This window comes from Panthera onca, chromosome E2 (assembly GCF_046562875.1).
Source record: "Panthera onca isolate mPanOnc1 chromosome E2, mPanOnc1 haplotype 2, whole genome shotgun sequence".
Taxonomy (NCBI): Eukaryota; Metazoa; Chordata; class Mammalia; order Carnivora; family Felidae; genus Panthera; species Panthera onca.
The window spans coordinates 42,621,681-42,634,334 of NC_138353.1; the positions used below are offsets into that span (position 1 = coordinate 42,621,681).

The 12,654-nt window shown below is 36.1% G+C and overlaps 1 protein-coding gene across 5 annotated transcripts in view; it reads left to right on the forward strand.

Annotated features, from left to right (window-relative positions):
- The window catches only part of LRRC36 (leucine rich repeat containing 36), a 58,161-nt gene that overhangs the window by 2,521 nt on the left and 42,986 nt on the right, over positions 1 to 12,654 (forward strand). For all 5 annotated transcript variants that reach the window (XM_078438874.1, XM_078438871.1, XM_078438870.2 and 2 more), the window contains exons 2-4: positions 8,397 to 8,524; positions 11,277 to 11,469; positions 12,265 to 12,361. In XM_078438874.1, coding sequence (XP_078295000.1) covers positions 8,397 to 8,524; positions 11,277 to 11,469; positions 12,265 to 12,361 — 418 coding nt within the window. The remainder of the gene's footprint in view (positions 1 to 8,396; positions 8,525 to 11,276; positions 11,470 to 12,264; positions 12,362 to 12,654) is intronic.

Genomic DNA, 12,654 nt, shown 5'->3' on the forward strand with positions numbered 1-12,654 from the left:
TAGTATCTCTACTGTATTCCAAGTTCCTTTGTAAACATGGGTCTATTTCTAGGCTCTCTGTTCTGTTCCACTGTTGTGTTTGTCTATTTCTACACCAATATCATCCTTTTGTAACTATCATGGCTTAGCAGTAGGTTTTGATTACACTTTACTTTCCTCTTTTCTCCTTCAAAGTCATGTAGGCTATTCTTGGTCCTTTATTCTCATTTAGAATTTTAGAATCAGCTTGTCAGTTTTCATGAAAACATTTTAAGCAGGGGTGTGTCCTGATCTAATACTTATTTTTAAAATATGACTCTCACCCATTAGAAGTCTGTTAAAGTCCTCCAGATAAGAGATAATGAATAGCTTGGACTGGGAGGATGACAGTGGAGATAAAAAGAAATGAACAGAGTCAAGGTGTATTTTGTGGGCAGACCGGACAGGATTTACAAAAAAAAAAATTGAATATGGAACACAAGGAAAGGGAAGATTCAAAAGTAACACTTAGCCTTGGCTTAAGTTATTGCTACATGGATGATGGTGCTATTTAGAGAGATCTCTCTAGAGAGCAAAGACTATGGGAAAGATTGGTTTGGAGAAGGGGAATCAAGAGTGCTGTTTTAAACATGTTAAGCTTAAAATACCAACTAGACATTCAAATGTGAGAATTTTAGTAGGCAATTGGATATACAAGTCTGGATCTCAGAGGAGAGAAGTTGGGGTTAGAGATGTAAATTTGGGGAGACATTAGCAAATAAATAAGTGGTATTTAAAGCAATGGAACTGGATGAACTCACCTAACTAGAGAATATAGATGGAGAACAGAAGAAGGTTTAAGACTCATTTTGGGGCATTTCAGTGTTTAGAGGCTGAATAGAGAGGGAAGAACATGGTGTCTTGGAATTTAAGAAATGATAGTACACCAAGGAAGTAATAGCTGTGCCAAATGTTATTGACAAGCTAAGAAAGCAGAGAAGTATCTGTTAGATTTGGCAACATGGAATTCATTGGTCACTTTAAGGGGGTTTCTGGAGAATGGGGAGGAAGGCCAGCCTGGGTTGGTATGAACAGGGAATGATAGGGGTGCCTAAGTGGCTCAGTCAGTTGAGCATCCAACTCTTGATTTAGGTTCAGGTTATGATCTGATCAAGCCCTGAGTTCATGGGATCGAGCCCTGAGTAGGGCTTTTTGCTGCTTGGGATTCTTTCTCTCCCTCTCTCTCTCTCTGCCCCTCCCCCTTTGTTCTCTTTCTCTCTCTCAAAATAAATAAGCTTAAAAAAAAAAAGGGAATGATATGTGAGGGAGAAGAGAGAGTGAAGGTAAGAACCTTTCCTGAGAAATTTGGTTATAAAAGAGGACACAAAAGTAGAATATTAGTTGAGGGATATGATGTGGGATCAAGAACAAGTTTTTTAAAGGCACGATATACTAGAACATATTTGTATGCTGCTAATAATTATTTGGTAAAGAGAGAAAATATATAATTATATACTTTTTTGGCTTTAAAAAATAATTCCATTAATTTATTATATAGGTAATATATTGTTTTAAGTTTATTCATTTTTGAGAGAGCAAGAGATGGGTAGGGGCAGAGAGAGAGAGAGAGAGAGAGAGAGAGAGAGAAAGAATCCCAAGAGAAAGAATCTGATGGTGCAGAGCCTGACTAGGGTTGTGATCCCACAAACCATGAGATCATGACCTGAGCCAAAATCAAGAGTTGGACGCTTAACTGACTGAGCCACACAGGCACCCCACCTCACTCCTATTTCTGCCCACCCCTAAGTCTGTCATCTACATGGATGATGAACAGACTGAACTTCTAAGACATAGACATGATTAAGAGCTCCTTTCTTTCTTTTTACTATTATCTTTTTCAGAATGTCCTGTAGTTGTAGTCATTTATATGTAATTTCTGACAACCAGTAATCTTTTAAAAATTTTTTTTGAAAAATTTTATTTATTTTTTAAGCTTATTTATTATTTATTTTGAGAAACAGATCATGTGTGTTAGTGGGGGAGGGGCAGAGAGAGAGAGAGAGACAGAATTCCACTACCGATGTAGAGCCCAACGTGGGGCTCAAACCCACAAACCATGGGACCATAACCTGAGCCAAAATCAAAAGTTGGACACTCAACCAACTGAACCACTCTGGCGCCCCTAAAAAGTCTTTTAATTGAGATAATTGACATATACCATTATAAACTAGTCACCTTTTTCAGAATGCTATATAGTTGGAATCATACAAGTAACCTTTTCAGACTGGCTTCTTTCACTCAGCAATATGTATTTAAGGTACTTTCATGTATTTACATGGCTCAATGGATAGCTCATTTCTTTTTATTGCTGAATAATATTCCACTGTGTGGAGGTACCATAGTTTGTTTATCCATTTACTTAATGAAGGACTTCTTGGTCACTTCTAAGTTTGGGCAGTTATAAATAAAGCTACTATAAACATTCAGGTTTATAGATTTAAGCCTCTATGTATAGGTGCTATAAACATAGAGGGGTCTGCGTGGACATAAACTTTCAAGTCACTTGAGCAAGTATCAAGGCACATGATTGCTAGATCATTGGGTAAGCTGTGTTTTGCTTTATCAGACACTGCCAAGCTGTCTTCCAAAGTGGCTACACCTTTGCATTCCACCGGCAATGAATGAGAGTTCCTGTTAACCCATACTATGGTCTGAATATTTGTGTGCCCCCTCTCCATTTGTATGTGGAAATCCTAATGCCTAATGTGATGATATTAAGAGGTGGGGCCTTTCAGAGGTAATTGGGCCATGAGGGCACAGCCTTTATAAAAGAAATTAATGACCTTACAAAAGAGACCAGAGAGAAAGCTCCCTTTCCCCCTTCCACCATGTGAGGATACATGGCTAAGTAGGTAGTCTGCAACCTGGAAAAAGGCTTTCACCAGAACCCAACCATGCTGACACCCTGATCTTGGACTTTTAGACTCCAGAACTGTGAGAAATAAATGTTTGTTGTTTATAAGCCACTCTGTGGTATTTTGTTATAGCAGCCCAAACAGACAAAGACATCCCACATCCTCACCAACATTTGGCTGTCAGTGTTTTGGATTTGGGCCATTCTAGTAAGTATATGGTTGTATCTCACTTTTAATTTGAAATTTCCTAATGACTTATAATGTTGAGTATATTTTTATATGTTTGTTTGCCAGCTGAATATCTTCTCTGGTGAGGTTTCCAACTGTTTTGCCTATTTTTTGAGTTTTTTGTTTCTTAATGTTGAGTTTTAAGAGTTCTTTGTATATTTTTGATATCAGTTCTTTCTCGATATGTGCTTTAGATATATTTTCTCCCACTCTGTATCTTGTCTTTTCATTATCTTAACAGTGTGTCAGTGTCTTTCGAAGGGCACAGGTTTTAAATTTTAATGAAGTCCCACGTTTCTCTTTCATGGGTCATGCTTTTAGTGTTGCATTTAAAAACTTATTGCCAAACCCAAGCTCACCTAGATTTTCTTTTGTGTTATCTTTTAGAAGTTTTATAGTTTTGTGTTTTACATTTAGGTCCATTTTGAGTGAATTATTGTGAAAGTGTCTAGATTCTTCTCCCTCCCCCTCTTCTTCCACCTCCTCCTCCTCCATCTGTAGATGTCCAGTTACACTAGTGTTCTAGCACCATTTGTTGAAAGAATATCCTTTTTCCACTGAATTGGCTTTACTCCTTTGTCAAAGATCAGTTGACTGTATATGTGTAGGTCTATTTCTGGACTCTGTTCTGTCCATCAGTCTATTTGTCTTTTTTGCTTTCTTCCAACTCCACATTGTCTTGATTATTATAGCTCTACAGTAAGATTTGAAGTCAGATAGTACCAGTCTTCTGACTGTTTTCCTCCCTCAATGTTGTATTGAGTGTTCTGAGTCTTGCTTTTATACATAAATCTTAGAATCAGTTTGTTGATATTTTCAAAATAACTTGCTGGAATATTATTCCTTTTTATGACTAATATTCCCTTGTATGGATACACACACACACACACACACACACACATACACATACACACACACATATTCACACCCCATGTTTTGTTTATCCATTCATCCATTAATAGACATTGGGTTGTTTCCATCTTTTGGCTATTGTGAATAAAGCTGTTTTGAATATGGGTGTATACATACCTGTTAGAGTTCTTGCTTTCAGTTCTTTTGGATATATACCCAGAAATAGAATTGTTTTAGTGTTTTGGGTTTTTTTTGCTCTAATCTTTATTTTTGAAATGACCTTTTATTATCATTTGAATTCTATCTTTATTTTCAAATTTTCCTTTTCTTTTCAATAATTGTTCTGAATTTTTCTATTTCTAATTTACACTTTTCAGCAGTTTTTAAAATTTTTGATTTCAGAATTCCTTTACACTCTTAAAAATATGAATTTCAAAGAGCTTTTGTTACTGTGGACTATATCTACTTATATTTACTATATTTAAAATTGAAACTGAGAAAAAATTTAAATATCTATTTATTAATTCCTTAAAAGATAACCATAACATATCCATTACATTAACATTACATTATATTAACATAAATAATGTTTTTGAAAAATAACTATATTTTCCAAAAAAAATAGGAGAGTGACATTCTTTTATATTCCTACAAATATCTTTAATGTCTTTAAAAATTTTTTTTCTATGTTTATTTATTTTTGAGAGCAAGAGACAAAGAGCATGAACAGGGGAGAGGCAGAGAGAGAGGGAGACACATGTCCAAAGGAGGCTCCAGGCTGTGAGCTGTCAGCACAGAGCCCGATGCGGGCTCTCAGACTGTGAGACCATGACCTGAGCTGAAGTCAGTCGCTTAACCAACTGAGCCACCCAGGCGCCCCATTATCTTTAATGTCTTTTTTTCTTTTTAATTTTTTTAAAATTTACATCCAAATTAGTTAGCATATAGTGAAACAATGATTTGAGGAGTAGATTCCTTAATGCCCTTTACCCATTTAGCCCATCCCCCCACCCACAACCCCTCCAGCAACCCTCAGTTTGTTCTCCATATTTATGAGTCTCTTCTGTTTTGTCCCCCTCCCTGTTTTTATATTATTTTTGTTTCCCTTCCCTTATGTTCATCTGTTTTGTCTCTTAAAGTCTTCATATGAGTGAAGTCATATGATTTTTGTCTTTCTCTGACTAATTTCACTTAGCATAGTATCTTTAATGTCTTAATTGAAGACGTCTAGATTCTCATATCTCCTTTATTAAATCTGTTATGATATGTTGTTTTGGTTGAAATATGTGTACACATTTTATTATTTTATTTATTTATTTTTTAGAGACTTTTTAAAAAATGTTTATTATTTTTGAGAGAGCCAGAGACAGAATGCGAGTGGGTTGGGGCAGAGAGAGAGGGAGACACAGAATCTGAAACAGGCTCCAGGCTCTGAGCTGTCAGCACAGAGCCCAACTCAGGGCTCGAACTCACAAGCTGCAAGATCATGACCTGAGCCGAATTCAGACGCTCAACCAACTGAGCCACCCAGGCCCCCCCCCCTTTTTTTTTTTGAAATATATGTACATATTTTAAGATTTTATTTTTAAGTAATCTCTATACGCAGTGGGGGCTTGAACTCACAACTCTGAGACCAAGAGTTGCATGCTCCACTGACTGAACCAGCCAGGCATCCCTAGTTGAAATATATTTTTTTTAAAATGATGCATCACACAGATAAGCAGTTGGAAAAGGGAAGAGTATTTTATAGCCTTTTCAAGAGATTGTGGATATTCTTTTTATATGACATGAAAACTGGACAAATGGTAGTTTCTTAAAGTTTAGTTGTATGTAGAGTCTGAAACCATTGTCAGTGTACTTTGTACTCTTGCATTAAAATTCATCTGTAACATCTTGCATTTAACTGGATCTTTTACCCATGCGTGATTTTGTGACATCATGCATTGGTCATTTGAAAGATATTAACTCAATGAGTTATGTAGATCTTCCCAATGCTGACAAATTTCATTCTGTATAACATTTAAAAATCATGTTTGTTAATGTCATCAATCTCATTAGAAAGATCTTTCAGTGTTGGGAAGCTGTCAAGTTCATAGTGGCAGATACAAATTTTCTAAAATTCCCATTTCTGCTTGAAAACTCAAATGTTATAATTGACAACAATTACTGTCACTTGTTTTCCTGAAGTAACAACCTCACTTTGTTTTCAAGAAAATGTCTGCCAAATAGTCAAGTCTGAATAACCATCATATATCAAGTTTTTATTTTTTTCAAATAAAAATGGTATTCCATAAAAAAGTAGCTAATTAAGCTGGCATCTCAAAAATCACACAAATGTTTTCTCTCAGGGCATCCACCATACTTCAGTATGCAGCAGAAGTACTTCATGCATATTTCTAATTTAATCAGACAAATAAAAAGGACATGTACTCAAGATTCAAAAATTAATAAAGTTAACCATTTTTACTGCTTTTTAAAGTACATTCTTAAATGAAACTGGCTATTTTAAAAAGCCATGGTAAAGAACACAGTGACTATGAGTGAAGTTTGATGCCACTGCCTTGAGTCATCCTAAGGCCCCAGTAGTGTTTCCTTTTGCACCATAAGTGAAACAGTGGAAAAGCTAATTAATATTTTAATATTATTATGCAAATAATTAAAAAAAATACTTTTGATTTTGTGGACCCCTGTGTATGTGTCAGGGAACTTGAGGGATCCACACTGTGAGGACTGCTACATTTTGTTTTGGTATCTTTTAACTTGTTTCAAAATATTAAGTTACAATTTTCATTTGTGTTGTAGCTTTCTGGAGTGTTTTCATTCTTTAAGGATGTTATTCTCTTTTTTCTTTTATTAACCTCATATAAAATTTGACTGTAATCTTTTTCTGTGGCTCTTTTAAGTGTAGTAAGTTTTCCTATACTTTTAGATAGTAAGGGTGGGCCAGAATAGCCTTTCCAGTTTCAGGGTTTTGGAGCTCCCTCTTCTGTTTTGTTCACAAAGTACTAAAAAATGGAGTTTTATGTTTCCTGTTATCTGCCATCTTTTCTTCTCTCCCAACTTGTATCTGGACCTTCTCTTTCTTTTGAACCTGTTGTCTCTGTCCCATTCAATGTGGATTCTACTCCCACTCTACTTCTCTTTCTCCCTGATGTGGGTCTTGTCTGAAAGGGATCTTCACTTTATTACTTTTCAGAGTTTATATGGTCCAGACTGTTCTAACACCTTAAAACCTTATTTCAGTGCAGTCCTCTGGCACCTATCTACAAATTGGATCCTGCAATACCTCCTTCCGGCTTTGATTGGTATTGTATTTGGCCCACCACACTTGCCAGTGAGTTCCTATTGACAGTTTTGAGATTCTCCTCTTTTCAGTGCTGTTAGAAGTCTAGTTGACTTTCTTCCATACATATAAATATATTATATAAATATATATGTATATACTTTAAAGCAGTTACACACATACATTTCCCTCACTTAATGTCTTGGAGATCTTCCATATGATCATCTACAAATTGACCTTATTCTTTTTAATGACTGCATAACAATAATTAACACATATATAACAATGGTCATGTATCAGGTACTATTCTAAATTTTGTATATATATTCATTTAATTATTACTATTCACACCTTATTAGTTAAGTACTGTTATTATCCCCATTTTGCAGATAAGGAAACTGAAGTACAGAGAGATGAAGTGACTTGTACAAGGCCACAGATCTAGTACTTTGTTCATTGTATCAGTGTACTGTTATTTAGGACATTAAGTTCTACGCTTTTTTTTTAAATTTTTAATGTTTATTTTTGAGAGAGAGAGGGACAGAGCGCAAGCCAGGGAGAGGCAGAGAGAGGGAGACACAGAATCCAAAGCAGACTCCAGGCTCTGAGCTGTCAGCACAGAGCCAGACGTGGGGCTCGAACTTATGAGCTGTGAGATCATGACCTGAGCCGAAGTCAGACGCCTAACTGACTGAGCAACCCAGGGGCCCCTAAGTTCTACTCTTCTGCTGATAAATCCTGTGATAGTTTCCTTTTTCTTCTTTCTTTCTTTTTTTAAAAACTATTCTAAAACCTCTCTGGAATTGATACCTATGTGTATAAATTATATATCCTAGTGAAAATTTTTGAGTATTATCTATAGGGCTAAATTCTAGCAGTAGGATTACTGAATTTCTTTTTAAATTTTGTTTTGAGAACTTTGGGAGACTTTTATTACATCCTTCAGGGTGAATAGAGAAACACAGGGGTTCTGAAAAACCAAGGTTTGATATCAATATATTAGGTGATAATGCTGCTTTTAAAAGGAAGATGATCTTCTTAGAAGCTTTGAATGTAGGGCCTTTTACAAATGGGATATGGGAGGAAGCAAGGCCTATTTTCACTGACTGTTGTTTATATAAGCAGAGATCATAATATAACTACTGATGATCTCTTTTCAGAACTGGTGGAGTCTCTTTCATTGCAGGGATCTTATGCTGGAAAAATTCATTCCATTGGTGATGCCTTCAGAAATTTTAAAAACCTCCGATCCTTAGATTTATCAAGAAATTTGATCACTAGCCTGAAGGTAAGTTCTATATTCTATGACTAGTCAGTTCAGCCCTATCTATCTATCTATCTATCACTGTTTGTTTTGATGGGAAGAAATAAGAGATAGGTAATACCAGCCTGGGGAATATAGCATCTTCCTTTTAAATGTTTCCAAACTAAATTTTATTATTTACTGTAAAATTCATTTGACTCTATTCTATATTTGAATTTTTTAAAATATTTTTTATTTTTTAAAATATTGGGGAAAATTTCTTTTGTACTTAGGGAAAATTATATTAAATGATCACAGCCTAAGGCAATAGTACAAATTTTTTATGTGTGTAAAAAAATTACAAGAAGGACTTGTGAAAATACAGATTCTTAGTTCTTACTCTGAGAGAGATTCTGAGTTAGTGGGTCTGGGGTGGGCTCAGGATATACCCGGGGATTCTGATGATGTTGGTACATGGAGTACACATGGAGAAACACTGGGCTGTGTTGTTACTGGATTGTTACTGGTTGTTAGTAAATAATTTTTTCACAGAGGAAGAGGAAATGGTGGTACTGAAAACAAAGAAAAATGTCTGGATCAGGGGATGGTAGAAGAGAGAGCAGGACAGGAAAGTAGGGTGAGAGCAGGCTTGAGCACAGTGTGTGAGGATTAGCAAATACACTAAGAGCTCTACAAACATCAGTGTGCACACACAGAAATGGAAGTTCTGTTTTCTTAGTGGTAGACCCCCAGATGGTGTTTCTTCCACATGTTCCCATTTTACCCAGTTTTGTGCTGGTCTTGGTTAAGCCCTTCTTTTCGAGACTCAAGGTGAAGGACTCAACGGATGCTTTTCAGGATTAGGTAATGATCTCCTGGATTATTCCACCCATTTTGTGCTTTTTAGGGGATACTTGTTCAACAATATAAGCCAGACCCAATCTCAAGGTCTAAATGAAGGGTCCTAAAAGAGGAAGTCCAAGCAGGATTTTCAACTAGGATTCTAAAAATAGAAACTGCAAGTTAAACTAGGTCTTTAGACTATTTGGTAGCAGCCATTTGTATTTGGCCCATCAGTTTCAGAAAACATTAATTCAGAGTTGTTTAAGTCTCCTCTTTTCACATGTATGTATGTTAATTTTCAAGCTAAAAAATTGACTGAACATTGCCATTATTTGTTTTTATACTCACTTTCTTTCCGCTTCTGTAACTTGGACAAAAAGCTATTGTGAAGATTAATCAAATTAGCATGTGTACACTGCTTGGCATATAGGAAGCACTTGGTAAATGTTTTCTACATTCTTTTCATCTATGACTTATCTGCATATATTTATCTCTAGCAGTTCTGAATGGTTTTGCTTAATTTTCTCAGGGGGTAAATGTTTTGTGGTTATTTCTAGTGTAACTTTGGGGAATACATGAATTCATGCAAACAGGAAAAGTGAGAGGAGGATAGAAGACATTTCCTTGCCATTTACACATTTAAATAGAATCCTAATGGTGTATTGCCTGGAAAATGTGGCCAAAGTCACTGACAACTATTCCTAACCAGTGACCCTTTCACAATGTAGAAGTTCGTGGAATTGAAAAAAGCCAGAAATAAATGCATCAAAGTATAAACAGTGTTTTATTCAGTGTTTTATTCAGAAATGCTTTGAGTTTTCTAAATTTTTTTGCAACAAAAAATGGTAATTTTAAATGAGAGGAGGATAAAAAACATTTTATACATACATGATGGAAAATAATTTTACCATTCTGAAATAACTCTTAATGACAGAGTTCCTTCTATAGTAAGCCTTTTTCCTACTAAAAGTATATGATTGTACATATATATATATACATGTTTTGGATTCTGTCCTGAAATTTAGTGTTGGGCTAAAGCAGCTAACTAGCCAAATACATGAAAATTAAACAATTGTTTTCAATAGTAGATTTCAGCAAAGGAGGAAAATGTGACTTTTCTTCTCCAGTATCCCAGAGAAATGGAAGGGTAGGGTAATTCTGAAAGGAGAAACAAGGACAAGAAAGGTTCCAGACTGTTCCAGGAGGGAAGACTTAGAGATAGCATTATTTTGTTTTCCATATAATCCATTGACCCTAAACATGAGGCATTGAGATATAAGAACACAACAACACACACACACATTTAATTTTTTTTATTATGCCCTTCTCCTCCAGTGCTGTCTCTTTTGCCTATTTCTTTTCCTCCTGAAAATTGAGGTGCTTCTGGGGTCAGGTGAGTGGATGTGACAAAGGTGAGAGAAGGGCAAAAGTGACTCAACCTAACTACCCCTGGAAGGGAGAATTATCAGGGAGCAACAGAAGTAGAGAATTGACTGCAGATATTTCTATGTCAGACTTTGTAAGGAGGAAATGTATGATATCTATGAATTATTTAATATAGAGAACATCTAGTACCCATGGGATACTTTGTTCTTATTCTCAGACATCTTACTTTTTTTCATAATGTTTATTTATTTTTGAAAGAGAGACAGAGCACGAGCAGGGGAGGGGCAGAGAGAGAGGGAGACACAGAACAGGCTCTGAGCTGTGAGCACAGAGCCTGACGTGGGGCTCAAACTCACGAGCTGTGAGATCACGACCTCAGATGCTTAACCAACTGAGCCACCCAGGGACTCCTCGGGCATCTTAAATGGGAGTTTCAACCCTGCCTTTCTCATGGTTGACCCAGGTAACATGTTTAAGGATCGAAGTAATAGATATATTTCCATCTGTATCTATGAGATTCCTAGTCCTTACCAATGTGCAGTTTCATAATGTGGTCTTTTCCTTGCAGGGCATCCAGTATTTATGTTCACTCCAAGACCTGAATTTATATTATAACAACATTCCTTCATTAGTGGAGGTGTCCCGCCTACAGTCTTTACCCTTCCTCAAAGAACTAGATTTGAGACTCAATCCTGTTGTCAGGAAAGATACAGATTATAGGCTCTTTGCTGTGTACACGCTACAAACTCTGGAGAAACTGGGTGAGACCCTCCTCCCCTGTTCCTTGTCCCTGAATTTACATTAAACCAGCTGCCTCCTAACTTTTTGGGTGTTGGCCCAGAGTGTGCACTGGCAGGATATATTTGTTTATTAGTCAATATTTATGTAACTCTTTTGTGTTGGCAGGATGTATGGCAAGTCCTTTTTTTATTGAATGACAATCTATGATTTTTATCAGTTACTTCCAGCTTTAGTTTTCTTCAGTTGATGGTTTCACCACCACTTCCTCTCCAACAAAGAGTTTCCAGTTGAGATTTATTTTTCCAGGTGCCCCAAATTTGCAACTATATTAGCAATAGAAAATGAATACAACTCTCTGGGGCTTAGTTGGTAAGGAATAATAATTATTCTTTCAAATGAGGTAGTCCACATTTCTTTATAATTTTATTGTTGAAATTGAAATATACATTTCTTAATGATACAAACTTGGATTTCACATGCCCCTAGGAAAGTTATTATAGGGAAACTAAGTAATGTCTGTCAGAAACAGTGTAACTTTTGACATTAATATTAGGTCTTTTGGATTGTTTGCTGCAGTAAACTACTCTCCTGCAGGGGTAATTACACCTATGTGGCAGTTGTTGCTATGACATCCCTGTGGTCTCCCTGAGTTACTACTTGCTCCAGTGACAACATAATAGCAGTATTTTGTGACCTGTCTCTAACAAAAGAATATGAGACTGATCTTTAGTTTTTACTCTGTGAATATGTTTTTCTGACTTACTGCTGTTTACTCCAAAAAAGAAACATGCTCAGACCACGCTTTTTGCCTCCAGATGACCGAGCAGTGCGAGCAAGTGAGAGAAAAGCTGCCAAGCTGCATTTTAGTCAGTTGGGCAACAGTGAAAATTTTCTTTTAGAGGTGGAAAAAAGGTAAGACAATCCTTTACAAAAAAAGTTTTAGTTTGGTTCTGGACATAGCAGTGAATTACTGCTTAATGTCTTCACTTCCCAGTAGAAATCTCCACAAGTTGTAAGAATCCTCAGATCAGGAATAAAAGTATCTATTCAATATATTGAGATTTATCTAGGATGAGAATCTGGCCCTCAGGGGGAGCATTTCTGCTTTGTTGAACCATTGCGTCTGCTTTGGATATGATTGTTGAAAATTCTCTAGAGCTGCTGTTCAAAGCTTATAGATAGGGATACCATGAAATGACTTATAA